Here is a 25,361-nt window from a genome sequence, read left to right on the forward strand (position 1 = left end):
GCTTCCTTCTGTTTTCTTCTTCAGTTCTTTGAAAACTTTGATTTACTGCATATTGCAATATCCAAGTTATGTAATTTTTCAGAAGCTCAGTAGAAATGGATGTTAGGGTAGATTGAAAAAGCAGATATATGAGAGATGATCTGAGCAATACCTCTCAGCAAGAGAGCATACAATACTTACCTGTACTAATGGACCGATCAACTAAATAATCAAAGTTATATAAGTTGTTTATAAAGTTTTAAAAAACTAGTTACTAGAAACAATGCAACAGAACAAAAATATATAATTGTCATATAAATAGGTGTGTGTGTTTGTGTATATTATTAAAAAAAATCCTTTGCATTTTTTACAGCTTATTTAAACCAGCTTCTTATACATATGCAGATAATGCCAGTGGAAAGATAGAAATGGATACATATTGCAATATTATTAAAAACAAAGAGATGAAAAAAGACTTATGGAAAAATAATGTGCAGAAAGTCCAAAACTCAGATTTTAATTATCTTTCTATAAATAATATTTTTTCTGCTTCTACAAATACAAAGGAAATTAAAAAAGCACCACGTATTTTAGAGAACTCTAGTATGGAAGGTAAATTATACTTTTTTCTACACTTTTTCCTGCAAAAAGGTACTTAAATTACAGCTTTCATGCAATAACTATGAATAATGTATGTTCATGAACAGAATCAGATTCAGAAATACAGAAAGTTAATCTGTTAGAATTATGTAAAACAAAGGTTAGGGATAGGGCTACACTACTTATGTAGAAGGTAAATTGGATAAATTAGGTAAATGCAAATTAGAAAAAAATGAATCACAAAAAGTATACATAAGCTAGATAACACTGAAGTTGTTATAATAGGGTACAAGAAAATGCCAGTCACATAGAGTTCAGTATTCCTCTATTTTAAGACCAAACAAATAGATGGGGGGAAATATTATTTTCACATATTCTTTTCTCTTTTGGTTCCAAGCCTATCAGTTTAATCTATCTATATAGCGATGAAGAAATATCAAAGTACAGGTGGTCCTTGTTTAATAACCACTCATTCAGCAACTATTCAAACTTACAACAATGCTGAATAACTGATACTTATAGTAGGACCAATGCACAGTTAGGACATTGCAGCATCCTCTGGTCATGCGATCACCATTTGTGACCATACTGGCAAGCAAAGTCAACAGGGAAACCAACAGGAAGTTGCACACGCCAATCAGACGACATGCTTAGCAATAGCATGGGATTCACTTAATCATAGCAACCAGAAATGCCAGAACTTGTGATCTCAATGTGATTCCAGTACCAATTGCCATCATTTACCCAGGGCTATTTGTATGACATTTTAAAAAAACCTCTAAGTATGTGGGAATTTGAGGTACAGTGCTATCAATTCAAAGACATATGTCTTTTTTGTCTTATAAATTTACTTGATAACAAGAAAGTATGGAAGGAATAGTGTGACAGCACAGAAGGTTACTTATAAAACCCTGTAAATCATGAAGGTTTGATTATATCAGAGAAGCTTTATTTAGAAACACCCATCAGAGAAGCCCCCAGAAACAATTATAAAGATTAAGTTAGGGTTAGAAATTATTTAAATTGGAGTAGGAATATATTTTATTAATGCCTTCAAAGAAGCTTTTTACAAGCATTACCTTCTTGTAAGCTATATTTTGTAAATAAGTTTGTTATACTGTATAAAGCATGGAATCGTAGTTTGCAGATTTCAAATTAATACAAAACACTTATCTCACCAGATCACTCTTTTGAAAATTTTAGATATCAAGCAAATTTGGTCCAAAATATTTTGGTTTTTTCTTGGTAGTCTTTTCCAGTTCATGTACAAAAGCTGACTGGACTGGAAGTTAAAAATTTATTCAACACCAGAAATAACATACTTGTTTATCATACCAGGAAACAGCTGACAAGAAATTTTCTCCTTCAGCACTTCATTGCTATTCCCAGCATTGGCTTCCTCTACTATTTACTTCACTGATGGGGCTAACTTCAACCATCACACCAACCAACATCAATGTTACATTATTGCCAATGGGATTACAGCCTGTCCTCAACATATCTGTTAACATAGTAAACTGTAATAGAAAAGATAGTTACTACTGCCATTTTTCATGTTGTAAATATCAAGATTTGTACAGAATATCAATATTTAGTCTATCCTCCCCTGCCTATTTATTGCACAAATAAGTACAACTAGGTCAGAATCTAATCTTCTTTGTTTTTATTTGTGCTGTTTAAATAAATATTGGCTAAGATCAAGTATAATGTGTATGTGAATGAGAAAGAAAGAAAATTAAACCAACGTTTTTTGTTGTTGTTTTGTTACTAGTGGTATCTAAAAATGACTCCGTGATTTTGAGGCCTGTGACTGAAATCCGTATCCTTTTATAAGTTATTGCTATAACTATATAACATTTCTTGGATGTAAGCAATAGGTCTTTTAAAATCCAAAAATTCATCATGTGGCTAAGGGGTTCCTATATATGGGTGTATAATATCAGGAAAGCTAATTGAGCAAATTCATCATTATAGCAAGGGTCATGATCCATAACATGAATAATAAACATCTCTATGTTATTCATATATTGAGGTGCAGTACTATTATATGGCCCATTAGCATAGCAGGGTCGTTGGATTAATTTACCCGTATAAATGAATAATGTTTATGTTTGGTAAATTAATCGGTAATTTTATAAATATTTATTACAGATTTTCTCCAAGACATTTGTTTTCTTCTTTCAGTTTTCTCTTGTGTTTATTCCTTTGTTTTAAGACCTATTTTATGTAATGCAACAAATGTGGAATATTAGAAGGTTTTTTTATACTTATGTTTAGATAAAATTGTACCCGTACTTCACTAAAGTGTTTCCTTAATACGAGTTTTAAGCCTCTCAATTTAGAAATATTTTCAAAGAATTCCCTTATTTTAATTATATTCAATCTAAGGCTTTGGACGATGTAAGTATGAGCTAATTATAACAATACTGGTATTGAACTATTCTTACGTTCTTGGGAAGTAACTAGAACAAAAACTAAAAGACAATAAATAAATATCCAGAAGTAGCCTTCCATCCTCATCACCCAAATGTCCTGCAGAATAGTAGGATCATGGCATCTGGCCCTCTCAATTCCTGGCAAATAGATGGGGAAGAAATGGAGGTAGTGGCAGATTTTATTTTCCTGGGCTCCAAGATCACCTCAGATGGGGACTGCAGCCAAGAAATTAAAAGACGCTTGCTCCTGGGGAGGAAAGCTATGGCAAATCTAGACAGCATACTAAAAAGCAGAGACATCACCCTGCCAGCAAAAGTGCGTATAGTCAAGGCCATGGTTTTCCCAGTTGCAATGTATGGCTGTGAAAGTTGGAGCATAAGAAAGGCTGAGCGCAAAAGAATTGAGGCCTTTGAACTATGGTGCTGGAGAAGACTCCTGCGAGTCCCTTGGACTGCAAGGCATTCAAACCAGTCAGTCCTAGAGGAGATCAACCCCGACTACTCTTTAGAAGGCCAGATCCTGAAGTTGAAACTCAGATACTTTGGCCACCTAATGAGAAGGAAGGACTCACTGGAGAAGAGCCTAATGCTGGGAAAGATCGAGGGCAATAGAAGAAGGGGATGACAGAGAATGAGGTGGCTGGATGGAGTCACTGAAGCAGTAGGCGTGAGCTTAAATGGACTCCAGAAGATGGTAGAGGACAGGAAGACCTGGAGGAACGTTGTCCATGGGGTCGCGATGGGTTGGACATGATTTCGCAATTAACAACAACAACAACAAAGCACCTTCTTCAAGACCAGGAGGTCATTCTTTATTTCAGGAAGCAAGGTATTATGCAGTGTAAGACATTTACTGAGGAGAAGCATTATCAGGTTACATTTACATCACTTCCCATCAGGTGGGAACCCTCAGTGTCCTCTGACCCTCTTACCAGGAAAGATGTTCCTATAAGAATCCAGGAATCAAGTCTGTAGGACTTTAAAGGGGACAACAAGACTTTTTAAAATCTGCAGGTAAAATGGGCGCTAACGAGGTGGCTACAGTATTGGTGTTAAATTGTTAAATCTATTGTCCAGAGTCAGGATGGGCTGTCACATTTTAGATCTGTTATAATTTCCTGGTTTATCTTCAAAATTAACCCATAAAGATTGCATTATTGATATCCTGCTCTTATAATTCAGAAAGGTTCTCAAATGACACATCTATCAAACCTGGACAAAATGCTTCAGACCATAGCCTCAGCTCACTGCTTTAACAGGAACTGCAAGTTCGGGAGTAATTTCAAGTTACACACCTGTTTCTTTAGGAGAAAGATAATCCTATTCTGAGTCAGTTGGAACCAGTAATGTCAGATTTATCAGCAACGAACAACAACTTCAGGTTGCAGGGATTTAATCTGAGGTTGTTAAAACCCATCAAAGCTCTAACAGCTTCCAGACATCAGGCCAGGTCCTTACCCCATCTCCAGTCCCTGGTCTGGAGTGTTATACAATTGAGTATCATCTGCAGATGATGGCACATCATTCCAAACAAATGGATGATCTCACACAGCAATTTCATGTATTTTCATAATTACATAGCATCGGGGAGACAGTTAGGGGTGCACTTTCTCCAAGATCCAATAAAGGTGGTTCAGCAGGGTGATTGATGTGATTTCCAACTCAGTCTGAAAAGAGTCTAGAAAATCCATTTCTTCCAGAACTGTCTGTAGCTCTGGCTTCACTACCATCTTACAAAACTTCCTTACAGCCAACCTTCACCTGGAACAGCTTGACCAATGCCTCCTATCATATTCATGTGTCCTGTCACCATGGAAATGCAGCATCTCCCTACATTGTGCTCCAGAGATTTGCAGTTTGTTATCTTCTGTCAAAATATAGCTCCACTGTTATTTATAGCAGCCTGCTAAAATCCCAACAGACCTGCTTTTCTTGTTGTGATCTATGGCCTATGCTACAGTAAAGAAATAAACATTTTTAGAGTATAATGAGCAAATTTATAAGGTATATTTTCCAAAATCTCTTCAAATGTCATCATTGCCCAAAGCTACAATCTTATACCTTCTTATTTTGGAATGAAGTTTTTAATTTTATGGGATTTACCTTTTGATAAATATGATAAGATCACGGTATAAGCAACTTAGACAGGAAAATACAATATTTCAAACTCCTATGTTGATAGGGATGTATATGATTGACAATTTTTATTGTATATTTGTAAAGACAGATTAAATATTAAAGACATTTATCAGCCAAAAGACTCAAATCTAGGAAGCCCCTGATGGCACTTGCACAACATCTGCCCAAGAACTTTAACACTGATTCCCAATGGAAAGCCAAATGGGTCGCTGAATGCCCAGACATAGGAAAACACATAAATGACCCCACCAAAAAAGGTGCCAGGCTTTGAACTACCACATCAGGAATGGACAATCCTGAGTAGGATTTACACCTCACATGGCATCTGCCAGCATTCTCTGTCTAGAAAGGCCATCGTATCCTCCCCTCAGTGTGACTGCAGGGTCCCAGGTCAAACTGTAGATCACATAGTGACCAGTTATAAGCTGAGGGCATATATACCAGTCCAGTATCTGATTTTTTTTTTAATATAAGTGATACTGAGCTTCAATGGTTAGATAGCCTAGACATCGGTATTTGAACATAAATCTTTTGAACATTTATATTTTACTGTGTTTTACTTATGTAGCTGAAATGTTAATATATTTTGCTAGTCCATATGATATGTCATATGCTATTTTTCTCCTATGTGCACTATTTCCTCCTGGGACTTGAGAATTGGTTTTATGTTAGCAATGTTGTTTCAGACCATGTCACATAATCATTTTAAATACCATATATTATTCACAATTGTTCAATGGCAAAGCAAAGAAAAAAATAAAATATTCTAGTTTAGGCTCCTTTGCTTCTCGTGTTTTTAAAAAAGTGGGTTTTTTAAAGTCAAAATAGATGTTGTTGGCTGCTGTGCTATATTTTACTATTTGTTACTGTTTTGTAGCTTCTTTACACAGACAGAAATTTTGTAATCTGCGCACCAACTGGTTCTGGAAAAACTGTAATGTTCGAGCTTGCAGTTACCAGATTATTAATCAAGGTGCCAATACCTTGGTTAAATATTAAAATTGTATATAGTAAGTATACTATTTGTTGAAATTATTATTACTGCTCATAAAACTACTTTGTTTTTGCTTGATGTTTTGGTTATTGCATGTAGCCTTATGGCAGCAACAAAACTATGTTTATATATTTTAATAATGATTTATTTATTTTGTTTTATAGTTGTGCATAATGTGGTTTTGATTTATTTTTTCATAAGTCTTGTTCTGGAAGGCCTCTTAGGCCAGTAGTTAGAAACTTAGCTGTGCCCTTTCCTGATATGATTCAATGGGTAAAGTTGTATATATAGGAAGATCTTCCTTCAAAGCTTAGTCTGCTGGTCTAAACTTTGCTTCTGTCACTTATACTGGAAATTCTTTCTGCACAGAGAAAGGTGACCCTTGTTTTAAGCAGACAGTGATATGTAATGATTGGGCTATACTCTTTCTGCAGTGCACAGAGAGGCAAAAATAGTTCTGCTCAGGGAGTGGGATATCCTTTGCTTTCATTGCATTTTTCTATTAAAACATTTATTTTATTTATTTCACTAGTAAGAAAAATAAATCCAGAAGCTCCAAATTTGGTAAATATTTTGTATTGTCTAGTGGCACCAGGAACAGGGCTTGAATCTGGCAGCTGCAAGGTGTCGCCTGGTCCTTTTCAATCTGTTACTTTCTGTACTGCCATCAGAATAATTGTCCTTTACTGATGACAATGAAAATATGGCGAAGTTAGCAAAAAAGAAATTCATGAGATATAACGGCGCTGCAGCCAATCTCCCCAGGAATGTAGAATTGCTCTTTTTAAATGTTGATTTATTACAAAATTAATACGTAAGCTAAAATAAAAATGTATGCTCTTTAAAAAAAAACTTGAGAAAAAAGTTTAATATTTTAAAGAGTATACAGCTAAGGTTCAGTGAAAGAAGTAGAATATATAGTATATGAAAAATCATTAGAATATAGCCCTAACTTTGAATTTGAAATTTTGAGTGGAAAAAGTGGAAAAGTATTGGAGATATTGTACTGGAGTTATTTTGTGGATGTCTTGTTCTCTCACAACACTTGGTATTGTTTTTAGTGGCTCCAATAAAAGCTCTCTGCAGTCAGCGCTTTGATGATTGGAAATTAAAATTTGGACCCATTGGACTCATCTGTAAGGAGCTAACAGGAGATACAGCAGTGGATGACTTATTTGAAATACAACATGCTCACATTATTTTGACCACACCAGTAAGTTTCAAAAATTAGTTAATGTTGGTTTGCTAACTAGAAATATTCAGTACCATTCAAGTTATATTTTTATGTTTAGAAATAAGCCTGATCAGTCTCCAGTTGATTTATCTATAGTTTCACTGTGAATTGGTCACATAGCATGCATGAGAGGTTTCTTTGCTGCTGCGTAGAGTAGCATCAGCTACACAATAATTAAATCTGAAGGGTGAAAATGCAGCATTACTCTGAAATTCTGTTTGAATTTGATCTGCAGTACTTTTTTTTTATATAAAAGTCCTGCTAGCTTGAAACAAAGACACTTTGAAATAATTCTTAGTATTTATAACGCTAAAGCTAATTGCTAGGTGTAGTAATAATAGCAATTGACAGTACCAACGGTATTTTTAATCCTATAAAACAGATGATTTAGATTGTACTACAATGATACATTTTTTTCTACTTTGCAGGAAAAGTGGGATAGCATGACTAGAAAATGGAGAGATAACTCTTTAGTTCAGCTAGTGAGACTTATCCTCATTGATGAGGTAAAGTAGTAACAGGTGACTTAAAATATAATGACAGAAAGCAGTATATGTTTTATATACAGTTGTATTTAATTCCATAGGTACATGTTGTAAAAGATGAGAGCCGGGGTGCTACTCTTGAAGTTGTGGTCAGCCGGATGAAAACTATTCAGTCTTCTTTCTCACAAAGTTCTGACAATCCTAGCTCAGTATTTCCCATGAGATTTGTGGCAGTTTCTGCAACGATTCCAAATGCAGAAGATGTAAGAAACATGAATTAACTTTTCTTTTTATACTTTATACTGTACTTTATATTTCAAAAAGATTTTTTTCTCTGTTCAACTGCTTTGCTCTCCAAAACCAAACATCCCAAAAAGAAAAATATCAACGTTTATCAACTGATTTCTTTATTGTTGTACCGAAAAGACAATTACAGTACTTTAAATTTAAAAGGCTATGCTTGATGGGCAAACTCTGTACTTCTCTCATATTTGTTGAATACAATACAGGTTACAGTACTGGCAATCTAATGACTGGATTCCAAAATGCATTGTGGGTCATAAGTTTGTAATATATGCGCTAAGCACAGTGAAGGTTTCCGTTTCACACTGTCATCTCTAAATATTCGATTTTTTTTTACCACAAGTCAGTGTCAGCATAAGCTAGCATAGCATAGCTAGACCTGGCCCTTTAGGTCTTCCATAATATGTCTAATATGTTACATTTTCAGTGTCATTTTTATCTGGAGAGAATTCTGGATGATTGTTCTATGAACCATTTGTTTGTTTTATTGGCTATCCATGATACGATCAAAAGTTTTCTCCAAAACCAAAGTTCAAAAAAGGCAATGCTTTTTCTACCCAGCTTTTTCAGTCCAACCTTTGCTTCCATAGACTGTCCTGGGGAAAACTATTGCTAACATGATTCTGGTCTTTGTAGGTACAGACACTTCACAACACTTGAATATATTTTTCAAGCCTCGAGCGCTACCTTACCAAATAGTTGATTCATTTCATCTTTCACTGAGTTGAGCTTTCCTACGTATATGCTTCTGACACTCCATATTCCCACAGTAGCTCTGTCTTTGCAGCTTTGGATTTTCTGTTCCTGTGTGGCAACATTAGCAACTAGATATCTGGAAAGCTTTAATCTAGCTGAGGCATAAATATCATTAGTACTCCAAAAAATCCCAAGCTTTTCCCCAGTAGAATATTAAGTGCCATCCAACCTGAAAGAACCAGCACTATATCACCAATTACTTTATTTTGTCTTAGTAAAATGTGTGTGTATCATTGCTTTCTTTCACATAGTATAAAATTATTCAATTGCTGTTGTCACTAAAATAAACATCCACCACCAGCATATTCCTATACTGCTGAGGCTTGTTTAACTTTGGATAATCCTTTTGGGACTTGGCATACAATCCCTACATTGTTTACTCCTCTCTTGCAGGAACTCTCCCCATCATGATGAGGCAGCACAGCAAGGCTTGAACGGGGAATTAAATGTTTATAGCTGCATCTTCCTAGAACTTCAGTCAGCATGGCTTTTGCGTGAATTTCAGTCCAATAGTATATAGATTGGTAATTCATATCCTAATCCTTTCTGCTGCTTTGGGGTAATCCATTTGAGCATCAGTTATTTTCCAGGGGACACCTAATCTGTTGTCCATTCCATGAACTACTGCACTTGCAGCTTGTTCCCCTGGTTAAAAGCTCATTCAATCAGTTTTGTCCCTCTTGATGTCTACCCTAAATCTGTTTCATTGTAGTTTTAACCATTAATAAAGAATAAGTTCGTTCTCCCTTCTGTGACAGCCCTTCAAATATGATATACAGACACTGTCATATCTCTCCTGATCCTCTAATGCATCAGACTACTATATTTTAAAACAAAAGAATCTAAAAGCAGAATTTAACCCTAATCTTATTTAAGACAGAAATGATTTCTCTCACTGTGCTTATCCAGCTAGCTTGTCCTAAGTAATCTCTGACTCCCATAGCTTGCAACCTTCAGTCAGAGTTGTAGAAGCACATCTTAGCTCCTGTTGGCTCTCTACAGATTTTTGGTTTATGCCTCAATGCTTTATCCTACCTCCAACACTAAAATATTTTGGCCTGCTTTTACCATGGGTCCCGCTCTGATCAGGTAGAAACCAACTGTGGGATTCAAATATGTGAACAACCGGTTCTCTGTGTGGATGCCGCATCCGGAAGTCCATTCTGGGCTACCGGTTCTGCGAACCGACTGAATCTCATCACTGGTAGAAACTTTTATTGTTCCTGCAAACAGTGCTTTCATGTTTCCAAAAGTTTTTCTTGGCTCAGATGTATCACTCTTCCTCACTTCCAGTGTCAGAAATGGTTATCTTTGCTCTTATCACAATCCCTTCTGCTTGAGCATCTCTTGGTTGTGCTTTTCTCCTGGAAACTAGCTTATTGAACCCATGTGGTTATTTTTCCAGTCTCCATTTTGCTTACATTTTTCTGCAATCAGAAAAATGTCTTCTATGTTTTCTTTCCTTTGGTCCTTTCTGAGTGATCTGCTTCTTTTTACGTCTAGCTACCTCCCTGTTATTTGTCTCAAGATAGATTTTTTAAAAAACAAAAGGGGAAACAATGTGTAATTTCCTCCTGGTTTTCCTCAGGAAAGTTCAGTCAGTATTATTATTATTACCTGCCAAAGGCCAGAATATCAGAAACATTATAGTATTTGTCCTCTATAGCTAAAAAAAGAGAAGTAATCCCAACTTGCATTTATGGATTCTCCAGCCTGTTTGCTCGGACATCTAGGATATGTGTACTGGCTATTTGGTTGAATGTGGAAGAAGGAACTGTTTGCTATGATCTACTTGAGTGAATAAAGGATCACATTTACTATATTCATAATGCTCATTTCTGATTCCTGTTGTGCATGGGACAGCCAATAAATCACTGCAAGTGACTTTGAAATTTTATTGTTCTCTTTTCTCAATATTTACATTTACTGCAGTTTCTACTCAGTTTTTCTGACTGTAATGCCAGAGATGCAGTGATTGAATATTATACAGAACACCTAAGGTTGTTGTTGTTAGTAGCGAAGTTGTGTCCGACCCATCGCGACCCCATGGACAACGTTCCTCCAGGTCTTCCTGTCCTCTATCATCTTCTGGAGTCCATTTAAGCTCACGCCTACTGCTTCAGTGACTCCATCCAGCCACCTCATTCTCTGTCGTCCCCTTCTTCTATTGCCCTCAATTTTCCCCAGCATTAGGCTCTTCTCCAGTGAGTCCTTCCTTCTCATTAGGTGGCCAAAGTATTTGAATTTCAACTTCAGGATCTGGCCTTCTAAAGAGCAGTCAGGGTTGATCTCCTCTATGACTGACCGGTTTGATCGCCTTGCAGTCCAGGGGACTCGCAGGAGTCTTCTCCAGCACTATAGTTCATAGGCCTCAATTCTTTGTCGCTCAGCCTTTCTTATGGTCCAGCTTTCACAGCCATATATTGCAACTGGGAAAACCATGGCCTTGACTATACACACTTTTGTTGGCAGGGTGATGTCTCTGCTTTTTAGTATGCTGTCTAGATTTGCCATAGCTTTCCTCCCCGGGAGCAAGCGTCTTTTAATTTCTTGGCTGCAGTCCCCATCTGCGGTGATCTTGGAGCCCAGGAAAATAAAATCTGTCACTAATATCTAATATCTTACATATAAATAACATTCTCCACTCACCCATCTTCATATAACGTAGGAAGCACTCTAGCAGAAAGACTGACATATAGGCAGTATTTAGCAGTATTAGCTGGTAAATCTTGGTAAAACTTCTGGAACAGTACTTTGTATTCATGACACAAATAAACACACTGAATACCCAGTACAGTAAATCTAAAAATATTTCTGCCAGTGGAGCTTTCATGATTAAAGTATAGTTCCTCTTGAGCAAGTACTTTCAGGACTGCAGCCCAAGGCATCTTTTTCCAATTTCAATCCTAACATGTTTTCTTTTCCTTTAAAGATTGCAGAATGGCTTTCAGATGGCAAGAGGCCTGCTGTATGCCTGAAAATAGATGAAAGACACCGTCCAGTGAAGCTTCACAAAGTTGTGCTTGGATTTCCCTGCAGTAGCAATCAAACTGCATTCAAATTTGACTTAACACTTAACTATAAAGTAGCTAGTGTTATTCAAACATATTCTGAACAAAAGCCAGCACTTGTGGTATGCATCACAATTTCCCCTTAACAATTGTCATGTTCTAGTGTACATTTCAGAATTATTATAAACAATGGATTTTCTTATTTACAGTTCTGTGCCACAAGGAAAGGAGTTCAGCAAGCTGCTTCTGTACTGGCAAAAGATGCTAAATTTATTATGACTATAGAACAAAAACAAAGGTACCCTGTAATGCAGGCTTTCTCCTAGTTACAACATATGCAGAGTCTGTATGTAGCAAAATCTGTGTTTCTCATCAATTTATAATGGACTACCCCCATGATAGCATGTGGTGATTAGATAATGAAGTGATTTTGCTAAGAATATTTTCCATAGGACTATTTCAGGGAATGCAAATTAATAGCATCAGATCACTTACTTATGATGTAATTAAATTCATCCTTTTGTAAAGTATTTGCTTTTGGAATATCTAAAGTAAATCTCTCTGCGCTCTGCAATTATGTAGCAGATACCAACAATCAGAGCATTAGTGCTGAATATTTTTATTGTTTTTTCCAGTCTCCACATAACAAGTCTTAAAATTTCCTTAAAAATACACGTAATTATTCATATAATTACGGCAGCCAGGATTGTGTTTGCACAAAATTGGAAAGCACTGAAAGCCCCCCCAGAGGGAGAGGTGATTGGGAAAATACTGGAATGTGCAGAAATGAATAGACTAACAATGACGATTAAAGATAAGACAGAGTCAGACTACTATGAAATCTGGGGAACTTTTTATGATTGGCTGAAAAGAGANATAGTATTGAATAACTGGAGGTTGTATACATATTTATAGACGTATATACTGAGAAGGTTAGATAAATAGAAGTATTAATGTAAGAGAAAATTAATCTTATTGTATATAATACAGATAGGGAAATTTGGAGAGAGGAGTTGTTCGGACATTACCCCTGAATTGTATCTGAAGAGGGATGAGAGGAAAGAAAGGAGAGGAGTGATTTTCAGTCAATTTCTTGAAGCAGTAATTTTACTGCTTTAATTGCATATATATAGATCTTTCTCTGTATGAGTACAGTAAAAATATTTATTTGTTATTTCAATTTTATAGTTGCCCATCTCAAATATATGGTTTTGTGTAGCTTACAATTAAAACCAAAACAAAAAAGAATACAGTATAAAAATATAAAATAATATAAAACCATGTAAAATTTATATAACACAATTCACAACCAAGGAATAGTAAAGCCAACAACATTCAACAAAACCATTGCATAGGTTCTATGGCACAGCCAGATCTCCAAGCCTGGAGAGAAAGTATGCATTCATTGAAGAAGGAAGACAAGTGCTGGTATGAGAATAATTTTTAATGAGAACAGTTTTTTAAAAATGGAAATTTTCTGAACTAAAAGAGTTTATTTATTGCTGTCATGAAATGGGTGAAAACCTTTTAGCCTTATCAGGTGATAAATGGGCTTCTCCTGTTTTTCATCCCTGTCCAATCTGAAGTTTATCATGATGAAATCAAACAGAGTGATCTTTCAAAAAAAAAAAACTATTAATTTTTTGTACTTATTTAAGGACTTATTGCAACTGCCATATTTTCTTGTTCTCTCCCTGAAGATTACAAAGATCTGCAAATTTAATAAAAGAAGCCAAGCTTAGGGGTATGTAAGTTATGCTAATTGGAGAAACTATAATTATTTATGTATAAGGGGAAAAAATCAACAATATTTCAAGTTTGAATTTCATTTGTAGATCTCTTAATTTGTGGAGTTGCTTATCATCATGCTGGAGTAGAAATGTCTGATAGAAAAACAATTGAAACAGCTTTTAATATGGGAGATATACCAGTTCTTTGTGAGTACATTTCAGAATAAAAATAATTTTGATACTTAATTTCTTTAAAAAGTTAACAGTCAACCTGTTATTGAATGATTGATTAGTTAATTGATTAATTATGTGCTATCACATCAATGTTGACTTTCAGGATAGAATTTCTTCATGACAATTTGTTCCTTTCAGCTCTCCCCAACAATGCACTCCTCACTGTTGTAACTTTCTTGCTGCTGGTCATCTTCTCTTTCCTTCCACTTTCCCCAGCAGTAAAGTTTTCTCCAGAAAACTAGATGTCCACATAATATATCTAAAGTAGGATAATTTGAGCTTGGAAGTTCATTTTTTAAAACTAGGATAATCTTAAAAAACATTAACTTGTAAAAATGGAATTTGTTATGATAGTTTATAAATGTGGTATGGGAACAGAAGGGCAATTTGGCTTGCAACTAACTTTCAAAGGTAAGACTTAGAATAGGTGTTTATCCCTTTTTCACTTAATAATATTGAAATTAAATATCATGATGAGATGTTCTGTTTTTTGCACTTTTATATTTATGTGCTGTCATTTTTAATTTTTATTATAACTCTGGAAAACTCTGGTTTCTGGATTTCTGGGAGGGCCTGTTGGTAAATTAATAATTATTTTTTTAAAAAATTGCTATTCAAAGTTATCTAAATACAAAGGCAGCACAGCATGGAAAAGTAATCATGGTTATGGACATGAAGAAGAGGGCTTGGAGTCAAATTCCTATTTTGTTGCAGATTTTCTGAATTTCAGTTTCACTAATTAACTTCTTATAGATATTTCATTACCAAACTAGTAACATTATCAGTTTTTTGACCCCAGCAAATGTGTTTGTTAAATTTTATATGTGTAAACTCTTCTACCTTGTTCAGAGCACTGATGATATTAGCTACTTTGGTAATGAAACATTGGAAGAAGAAACCAAGTTCAGCACACATCAATATCTCAAAATTTTAATTGTGAGCTACAGATATCTCCACTTTCCAGCCTTTTAGATATATGTGCCATATATACTTACACTGTTGCTACATATGATATATGCAAAATGAAATAACCTGCTACAATTTGACACAGTATTTGATTATACTGCATTGAAATAATAGGGGTTGTATCAGCAAAATATAATATATAATGTTATGATAGAGAATTGAAAAAGTAAGCTTAAAACTTTTTTTCTCACTTCATTGTATTGAAAGGGAGAAAGTCTGGTACATTATAAAAACATTCAGTTTTTTAAAACTCATCTCTTGTAACATTTTAATATTTGATTTTTGCAGTTACTACTAGTACACTTGCCATGGGAGTAAATTTACCAGCACACCTGGTAGTTATAAAATCAACAATGCATTATGCTGGAGGAATGTTTCAAGAGTACAGTGAAACTGATATTTTGCAAATGATTGGGAGAGCAGGAAGACCTCAAGTAAGATTAATTTATCTTAAAGCAACTTTTATATGACATTAGTAAAATTTGGCGTTTGATATGATTAATTTGTGTGTGTGTGCCTTGGAATCATTGCTAACTCTTAGCAACTACCTGCATTAATCCCTGAAGTTTTCTTGGCAAGCTTTCAGAATTGGTTCGCCATTGCCTGCTTCTTAGGGCAGAGAGGGTATGACAGGCCCAAGGTCATGCATCAGGCTTTGTATCCAAGGCCAAATTAGAACTCACAATCTCAATGTTTCTAACCTAGTGCCTTAATACTACACCAAATTATATCTCACATTTGATATATTAATTATGTTGTAAATGAATGTTTCACCATCTTATTTTCAAACATTTTATTAGCACATTAGAGCTATTGTTGAAAAAATAATATAGCTGAGAAAATCTATGGTTGTTACTAGAGTTTAAAATTGAAGGTTTAATGTTTCTGAATTAATCTGTAAAACATCAGTAGGAAAAAAGAACTTGCTTGTTAGCACTAGCTAGAATGCTCTAATTTTATATTTTAACTTTTGCAACTGATAAGCAAGGCTGCAAGAAAAATGTATATGAAGTATAATGCTGGCAACTTTACCATTTTGTGTAATTTTTATATAAATTCTATTTCTAATCCAAAACTTGATATTTTTAATGTTCATTCTGTGAGTTTATGAAGAAATTATTAGAACAGTGTTCAGCCCATATTCCTTCTCCGGGACAGAAAGTTTTATTGAGCACTAAGCTTTTGTTAGCCAACATTGTCAAAGTGTAAGCTAATATTGGAAAGACTTTGTTTTATAGCCCTTTAAGTGTTGGTAATTTGGCCATTGAGTGCGTAATAGGTCCATCAATCCGCCGCCCACATGTGATTGGACGTATTGATCTTAGCTCAATTGCATTGACCAGCATCCGCCAAGCTCTCACCGCTCTGCCTCCTGCCACTTGCCCCGCCGGCCAAACATGCCTGTCATATAGCGTCAGACCATCTGATGTTGCCACATGGTCACTCCCCCCACCATCACGGTCCAACACGCTGTCAACACCCGTGTAATTACTCAGGGTAAAAAGATGAGAGATCCTGACTACACATCAACTGATATGCCTGTACAGCTGGAACCCATGATGATTGAGGAGATGGGAGAACGGACTGAACCGACTACGAGATCGAGGATGAGACAGCAAATTGGTGCGATTGACTTGGCGAGCATGGCTGAGAGGCCACCAACTGGAGCAAACACACAATGTTAGCTTACACTTTGACAATGTTAGCAGTGGCTAACGAAAGCTTAGAACTCAATAAAAACTTTCTGTCTTGGAGATCAGTGTGTCAGTATGCCTCTTTTACAGATAAATGTACCTGGGACTCAAATTTTTAGAGTAGAGTAGAGTATATATAAATTTTTACAATAAAAATCTTTAGAGCTTGTTAAACAACGTGTTGTCTCGATTCATATATTTAACAACAATCAATTCCATAGTCAACATACTAACTAGTGATACATTTTTTTGATCTTCTCTTCTTCCAATAGTATTTTCCTTTTACCAACATTGAGTGAATACAATTCTTAATACTTTCGATACATACAAAGTTAAATATAAATATTTTTGTAGTATTTATAAAAATAACATTAACATCAGTGTATAATATTTTTTATAATCAGCATGTTTCAATTGTATTTTTGAAAAGTTATTTTATTAAATCACTATAAGTCCTGTTTTCAAAGTTGTTATTTGAGCTTAATTTCCCCACAATATTCAAAACATTCTTGTCAATTATAATTTTCTTAAAATGAATTACATTTAAGTGTCCGGACAACACAAGCCATTTAGGGTCCCCTGGCAGGACGAAATCAGCCATGGGGTGCGGAGTCCCGCAATCCCTCGGACGCATTGCCATCCTCCTTATTGATCATAAAAAATCTCTTATATGAGAGTCCTGGTTTTATACTTATTTATAATATTTTAATAGAGGGTGAAGTATCACTTTATTTGTGAAGTGTTTCTTTAATTGAATTAAAGTAAAAGTATTTTATAACCTCTTTTCATTTCAGAAATTCCCTATCGGGATTTTCAATAACATATAGTGTCTTGAATTAACTAATAATAATAAAAACAACAAGAAGTTTCTTTCCTAAAGCTTTTAGAATTACAAATCTCAAAGACCTCAGTTTGCTTACTTCCTGTTATGCTTGAAAAGGTGTATTGTATATATATATTTTCCACAGTTTGATACAACAGCAACAGCAGTTATCATGACAAGGCTAAGTACAAGAGACAAGTATGTTCATATGTTAAATGGTGCAGATACAATAGAAAGCAGGTAACTAAAATTTTTTTTAATATGTAGCTAGAAATGCTGTCCATATTTGTTTGATTATTGCTAAAAATGTTTCTCTAGGACAGACATGTCAAACACAAGGCCCGGGGGCCGGATGCACCCCGCGAAGTGGTTTCATGTGGCCCACGAAGCCATCCTGGAAACAGTGAGGGAATAGCCCCCTCTGCCTTGGCCCTGGCCCAGGCCAGCTGGGAGCCAATGTACAATTTTGTGGTGGCCATCTATGCTGAAATGCATTCAGTCTTAGCTCCGTCTGGAAACAGTGAGGAACCAGCCCCTGCCACGTCAGCCCCGCCCCCTGGGTGCATGCTGGGGAGGTGTCACCCTTTGTGAGGAATGAAGAAATGCACCATCGCCTGGAAGTGGCCAGCAAATGGTCGTTGCCTACTTCACATATCTGGCTTGATGGGCTCCGGGGGAGGGGTTTCGGCAGGCAGCGGGGCGCTCTGCTCACAGCACCGAGAGGCTAAGCCGGGTGGCACGAATCCCAAAAGAAGCACAATGCTACCCAGCCCCCAGTTTGCCCGGTTTCAGCAGGCAGCGGGGCGCTCTCCTCACAGCGCCGAGAGATTTTCCCAGTTATTGCTTTGTAGTTTCCTGTATCCCACTTTCCCTCCTTTTTTGAAGATTGGATCCACATCAGCTCTTTTACAGTCCTTTGACAATTCCCCCATTCTCCAGGAGCCCTGAAATATTTCATTCAGTGGCCGAGATCATATCTGCCAGCTCCTTAGATGTAAACCATCTGGTCCTGGAGATTTGAACTTGTAGACCCCCCACAGGCTAATTCCCAATGAGTTAAGCCTTCCCAGGCTACCATTTGGTAACACCTGGAGAAATGGGAACAGAAATTTCAGACCTAATAAAGCGGGATTTCCATCCTCCAGCTTCATCAGGAACTCCAACAAAATACCATAATCAGCATTATTAAAAGTTACCATGAGTTCAAGAGGTGTCAACAGAATTCCTGTCTGCTGGAATATGTAATTCAGACATGTCAAACACAAGGCCTGGGGGCCGGATGCGGCCCGCAAAGTGGTTTCATGTGGCCTGCAAAGCCATCCTGGAAACAGTGAGGGAACGGCCTCGGCTGCCTTGGCCCTGGCCCAGGCCGGCCAGGAGCCAATGTACAATTTTGTGGTGGCCATCTATGCTGAAATGCATTCAGTCTTAGCTCCACAAGGCCGTCCAGAAACAGCGAGGAACCAGCCCCTGTCGCGTTGGCCTCACCCCCTGGGTGCATGCTGGGGAGGTGTCACCCTTTGTGAGGAATGAAGAAATTCCCCATGCCTTGGCGTTTGCCCCGGTCCCACCCCCTTCTGCCAGAGACCCTCAGATCTGTCCCACTCCTGCCCAGGCCTCCACAGGCACCTTTGACGCGAACGATGTGGGCCATGCCCACCCAGTAGGCCACACCCACTCCATCCACGCCCATCCAGTAGGCCACACCCACCCGGCCCCCCGAGGGCAACCGCAATGCTGATGCAGCCCTCAATGAAATTGAGTTTGACACCCCGGATGTAATTAGTGCAACTAGGGCAAATCCAATTTTAAACTTGGATTGTTTCGTATTTGATTTCATACTTAGAACTACTGTCTCAAGCTTCTATCATTTGAATAAAATGTTCAGTGTACTTGAGGTATTTTAAGATTTGCTTCTGAGTCTGAAAATTTCAGTTAGAGAATTCAAGATCCTTAGAAGAAATCAGACTGTAGTAGGCCTATGCTGAAGGCTGTCAGGTTTTGTTGTTTTTTCCTTTGGATGACATAAAAATGTCTTTAAGCTCTCCCATAAAGAAATGAAATCAACTATTTACATCTTAATATTTAATATTACTTAATTAAATGTATTATTCTTTTAAATATTTATATTTAAGGGGTTCAGCACTAGATTCCAAATCACTAGTTCTCTAGTCTATTTAAGAATAAACTGGGTTGGTAATAATATATATTCTATGCATTTAATTTGTATCTTATTTTTTCATTTTCTCTCTCTTTTCATATTAGTTTGCACAAACATCTAATTGAGCACTTAAATGCTGAAATAGTGCTTCACACCATCACTGATGTGAACATAGCTTTAGAATGGGTGAGATCAACTTTCCTCTATATCAGAGCTTTGAAGAATCCAGCTTATTATGGTAGGTGGCACTTAAAATTTGTGAATTGAAATAGACAATTAAAAAGTGATGTGATAATTTCTTATGATAAAACAGTTTTCTGTTGAGAAATAATTTATAGAAAACATTAAAGATATTTCTTATGCATTTTCCTTTTCAGTACAAGTCTAGACGATCAGAATATGTAGTCTCTTATTGCTTATGTTCATCTTGAACATTCTTGAGCAAGCTGGGAACTGAGAAAAACTTTCCAGGAAAAAAAAAGTTCCCCAGTGCATCCCTATGGGAGATTCAGTTGGGTGATAGTTTTTAGCATCTCCATTCTAAACCCCCCTCTCTCATTCTTCTTAATCATATGACCAAGAGCAAAGAGTGGACAGCCTGCCTTGTCCATTCCAATGCATACTTATATGCATACACATAGATGCAACATATTATTTTGTTACACAGATGAAAATACAGATGCCTCCAACACTTAGTAAAAGTGTTGGGAAAAATTACTAAAGCCCAGTCAAGTTATATACATTTTCCTTACCTTATCTGTAGCTATGTAATTCAAAACAGTTAGATTTGGCAAGATCTTTTATGAACACTGAACCTCTTTTGTATCTTGATGTATCTTTTGCTTACTTACTATTTCATAGTCTGTAAAGTGCTTGATAAGTTAACATCCTGGATTACAAATTAGAATTTTTATCAAGCTTATAAATGGCATGCTTGGATTTAAGCAGTCAAAATGGAAAGTTAAAATTATACCGGAGAACTTGGAAACAGAAAATTAGTCTGGGATATTGTAGCTGAAGCTCCTATTTCTTCTTGTTCCATATATAGCCTTGAGGATACTTAGACTTCTAACAGGTTTATTGCAGATCCATATTGCAATTTCTTTTGTAAAAGTCTGATAACTGTTTCTCTGCAATATTTCAGAATATTAAAGTGTCAGTAACATATTGGAATGTGATACAGATAGTATTTTGTTCCCTACAGTAAGTATTAGGTTGCCTGCTTTTGAAAAAGATGAATTCACTTTCTTGAATGCTGTATAATTTTTCTAAAGTTTTCAGCTAAATAAGCTTGTTTTTATAGAGGATCAAATGAGAACATTAAAATTCATAAACTATTTTATATCAAGTGAATGCAGATCTATTTTCCCCAAAGGCAGAATTTCTGTTTCTTCACTGATCCTTCTTGCTGTCATCACCACAGCATAAGGCATTCTGCAGTGTTCAGCACAGTAGGATCTCTCTGTATGTGGAACAGCTGCTTTTTAGAACTGTGAAAGAAAGGGGGGAGAGAAAAAGTGGTAAATGAAATACTTACTTTCTTGAAATGCCCTTAAATGATAACAGTTAGGACATTTAGCACCTTTCACTACATCTGTTTTCACACTGATTTTGTATATATGTGTGTATGTGTGAGAGAAAGAGCAAGAGAGAAAGTGAGAGAGAGAGATGAAAGCACATATAAAATCTTTGTAGTAGTCACTGCAAAATTATTCACAAAAATAAGTATTTTTTTTTTAAAAAAGGTCTATATTTGTTACCACAAATATAATGGAACAAATGTTAATGTTTGAATGCTGTCTTGCTTTTTCTGTAATAAACTGAGTTTTTAAAAAATAGAAATAGAAAATAGGGAAAATGTCAAATGCTGAAAGCATTTTGAACTATGAAAACTGAATATTATTTTCTAAGCCATTTTTATTTCTAGAATAGATTCTTTTGTTGTTTCATGAATAATGAACAAATATTTATAGGTGCAATTAGGATGCTTATGTTAAAGGAGGAAAGGAGAAATTCAGAGCTCTGAGAGGAGGGTGTTCAATTCCTAAGGTGAAGCACTATGACAGATTGTTATATGTGAGAACAACAAGCAGCAGTTACTTTAGTTCTACAAGCCAGTTTCAAGGAAAATTTGAAATTTCTGGTATATCTAGATTAGGGGTGTCAAACATGCAATGTCATGTGATGTGTCACGACGTTTCACGACTTTTTTTCCATTGCCAGCAATGGGGTGGGCGTGGTTTTGGCATGACGCATCTGGCCCGTGGGCTGGCAGTTTGGCACCTCTGATCTAGATCATTAGCTGACCACCTATGGACTATAGCATGAATTTATGGGTTGATACAGTCTAAAACATAGTGTATGATGTGTAGGTCTTCTTATCCACTGTTCCTTCTATATTGGAAGGACAACAATATGTGTAGCAATGTACCAGCAGGTACTGGAAATCTGTTCCAGAAGTTGGAAATTGCACAAGAAGAGAGGGTACATGTGTATGTGTATAAAAGAGATACATACATACATACATACATACATACATACATACTTTTTTAATTTACTTGTGGCTGATGACAATGATTAAATAAATAAAAGCCAGACTGTATAATGTGGGGGTTTTTTTTGTTTAAACTTGGATAATTTTAAAGGTAAAATTAATAAATAATTTATAAATCTCTTTAGACATCCTTTTGTGTCCCATAATAAATTGTGTGCTTAATATACAAATCTGTTGATTGCAAAACTTTGCATAGGTTTCTATAACAAAGGAGCTGCACATTATTCTTTTACAAATTAAGTATTAATAATCAAATATATTCTTTTAATCAAGGGTTTTCAGCTGGACTTGACAGAAATGGAATTGAAGCAAAATTACAAGGTCAGATTTCTTGAAAACGCAAAGAACAACGTATTTAAATAGGCTTTAGTTTGATATTTAAATTTGTTTGCTCATTTCGCTTCGCATCCTAGTACTAGTTCTGCTAATTCTTTTGTTTATCCTCTTAGCTCCTGTTGATTCCTTAGAGATTATTGAACCACAATGAAGCGGGGGTTTTTTTCCCCCTTAGCCCAGAGACAGATAGCTCTGCTCTTACCACCAACTCTAGAATTCTTTTCCCTTCACCTAGAATCTCTGCCTTTCTGAATAAAGCAAAACTATTTCTCTGCCCCCAAAGATGTTTTGGTTCCAAGCCATATCTACTTTCACTTCCAATCCCAAAGTTCAGTTGTACTTTTAACGGTATTGGGCTTCCTTCCACTTCAGCATTGCTTAGTTTCCTTCTTTTCTTGGGATCTAGCTCATTAGGAATATGAGGTCATTTTCAGTCTATCTTGCTTACATCTTCTCCCTCTTGCATCTTCCTTTTTGGTTTTTCCCCAGAAGAGCTTTCTTTCTTCCCTTTCAGCCATGCTGTTTCCCTTTGTCCCAAAACAAAGCTTTTTCCCAAACAAAGGTGGATCTGAGAAGAACCTTCTCCGCAACTCCCTACTTTTATGTGAGGCTAAGATTTTAAACTCACCAGGAAAACCCTTTATTTTATCTGGGCAAGTGTAAACTTGTTTTTCTTGTTTGGTCACATGTTCATAGCTATTACATAGATATTTAAGGAGTTGGTTTTATGTCTGGGAAATAGGGTGAGTGAATATGGGGAATAGAAACGCTTGCCTTGCCTGAGTTGAATCAGGGTTTGCCTGTTCACAGCAGATAGATAAATGTTCTTCTGCTTTTTCTATCTGCAAAAACGATTTTTTCCTGCCTGTCAAAAATTATCACTTCAATTTGGACAGAACTGTGTTTGAAGAATTTGAATGATTTGTCATCGCTTGATTTGATCAAAATGGATGATAATCTCTATTTCAAAACCACAGGTAATATTACACAATCTCTATTATCTGAATGTTTGGAATTTATTTTTTATTTTTTTAATATTTCAAATGTTTTTGGGGGGCTTGCATTGTTCTCATAAAAACTGTGCCCTGGGGCAATCTGCAATTGCAAGACTTCGTACATCTCTCAAGTCTCTGTTATGTATCCATTTGTTTCTTTCCATAATGACTGAAATTTGATAATGTAGTTTTTGTCATTCTCAGTAAACACCTGAAAATTGTAATATCAGCCATAAAACAGGCATAACAGTATTTTTTAAAAAATCCAATAAAAAATAAAACCAGAACAAAATATGTTAGCCACATTTATAGTGTCATGGTTCTGCCTACTGGTATCATGGCACTACTCACTGCAACTCTCAGGTCTCAGAAAAGTGTTAACTGTGACCAATTCCAGTTACAAACTTTGTTCCTCCTTTTCTTAGAGCATTCCATAAATTAAGGGCAGCTTCTTGATAAGATATATATGAATTACTAGATTGAGCTAGGAAAATTGGTAAGGGTTGCAGAAACTTGAGACTTTAAGTCTCTGTCACATATGTATGAAAGAGTAGTATCTAGACTCATCTTCCTGTGAAAAACTCCCATTGATATTCACATTTCTTCTGAGGATCATGGAATTCAACCAGAAAATTAACCAATGGACAACCAAAAGAAAACTACAATATTTTTCAGATTTGTAGAAAAGCATGATTATAAGGCCAATAAAAAAATAATGGGAGCAATATTTCTCAAAGTTCTGTGGGATTGTTCTCAGTTCTGGGAGTGTGGAAAACTCATGAATTTTTTTTGAATGTTTGTCTTAAATAGTAATAACATTTTCTCTTTGAAATGGTATACTGAACATGTTGTAATTAGAAGGCCAGTGAATAGATTAAAACATATTTTGTTGTTAAATCTAATTTTTGATATGTTCCTATTCTATAAAGATGAGTAGCTAAAAATAATTCAAAGTCCTTTGAGTTAAAATCTATGTCACAAAATAATAAGAGTTGGAAGTTCCCTTTAGATCATTGAGCCAAATCTTGTGCTCAATGCAAGAATCTAAATTGAAACATCCCAAACTGATGGCTGTCTAGCCAATCCAGTAAAGAGGAACCTCCCACTTCTTTAGATAATTGGTTCCAAAGAAGAACTTACTATTAAAAAAGGGTTTTCCTAACATATGTGTTCATGTAATTTAAAGCTATTATTCAACTATAAAAAATTGCCTTTTATATTTCACTTATTAAAAATATTTAATTGTTTTATATATTTATTTTTTCTACAGAAACTGGACGACAGATGGCTTGGTATTATATTGCATTTGATACTGTAAAAAAGTGTTTCATGATTAATGGAACAGTAACTTTATCTGAACTGGTAATGTTATTATTCATATGAAGAATTAATATTCTTACAAAGCTGAAAACTCATTTACGGTTTCAGATTTTTGAAAGTTGCTTTTTATTGAAACTTTGCATAATTCATGCCATTTGGCTTAGATCTGTGATCAGAGTTGTGAGCTGGAGAAGAAATTACTTGTACTTCATTAATTATTGTGCAAGCTACTAAAAGAATTTGTATAGTACAGTTATATACAATTATCAGGAATGACATTAAACTCTAATGCAAAGTTATTGGAAAACAATCTGTTCAACTTGAAAATAACATTTGTGGAACCGGACTACCAGTTCTCTGTGGCTCACAAGAATGGTCTATTTAAAGCAGGGCTCCCCAGCCCCCTACACTACTGGGCTGTGGCCTATTTGGAACCAGGCCCTACGAGCTGTGGGCAAATGCACATGCAGCTCAACTTGCACAAGTGGCAGGCCGGCACGCATGCACACGTGCGCACAGCTCAATTTGTGCAAGTTGAACTGTGTACGCATGCATGTGAACGCCAACCTGTCGCTCACACAAGTCAAGCTGCGCGTGTACGCGCATGCACAT

General features: G+C 36.0%; 1 protein-coding gene across 1 annotated transcript in view; it reads left to right on the forward strand.

Annotated features, from left to right (window-relative positions):
* Positions 1–25,361, forward strand: part of HFM1 (helicase for meiosis 1) — a 72,205-nt gene that overhangs the window by 25,293 nt on the left and 21,551 nt on the right. The window contains exons 2-18 of the mRNA XM_029285721.1: positions 385–591; positions 2,351–2,398; positions 2,909–2,979; positions 6,031–6,163; positions 7,209–7,360; positions 7,810–7,887; positions 7,968–8,129; positions 11,858–12,058; positions 12,146–12,234; positions 13,637–13,680; positions 13,772–13,873; positions 15,155–15,300; positions 17,529–17,623; positions 19,649–19,782; positions 22,372–22,419; positions 23,331–23,411; positions 24,700–24,791. Coding sequence (XP_029141554.1) covers positions 385–591; positions 2,351–2,398; positions 2,909–2,979; positions 6,031–6,163; positions 7,209–7,360; positions 7,810–7,887; positions 7,968–8,129; positions 11,858–12,058; positions 12,146–12,234; positions 13,637–13,680; positions 13,772–13,873; positions 15,155–15,300; positions 17,529–17,623; positions 19,649–19,782; positions 22,372–22,419; positions 23,331–23,411; positions 24,700–24,791 — 1,883 coding nt within the window. The remainder of the gene's footprint in view (positions 1–384; positions 592–2,350; positions 2,399–2,908; positions 2,980–6,030; positions 6,164–7,208; positions 7,361–7,809; positions 7,888–7,967; positions 8,130–11,857; positions 12,059–12,145; positions 12,235–13,636; positions 13,681–13,771; positions 13,874–15,154; positions 15,301–17,528; positions 17,624–19,648; positions 19,783–22,371; positions 22,420–23,330; positions 23,412–24,699; positions 24,792–25,361) is intronic.

Source organism: Protobothrops mucrosquamatus, unplaced genomic scaffold (genome assembly GCF_001527695.2).
Source record: "Protobothrops mucrosquamatus isolate PMUCROS unplaced genomic scaffold, P.Mucros_1.0 scaffold2118, whole genome shotgun sequence".
Classification (NCBI taxonomy): Eukaryota; Metazoa; Chordata; class Lepidosauria; order Squamata; family Viperidae; genus Protobothrops; species Protobothrops mucrosquamatus.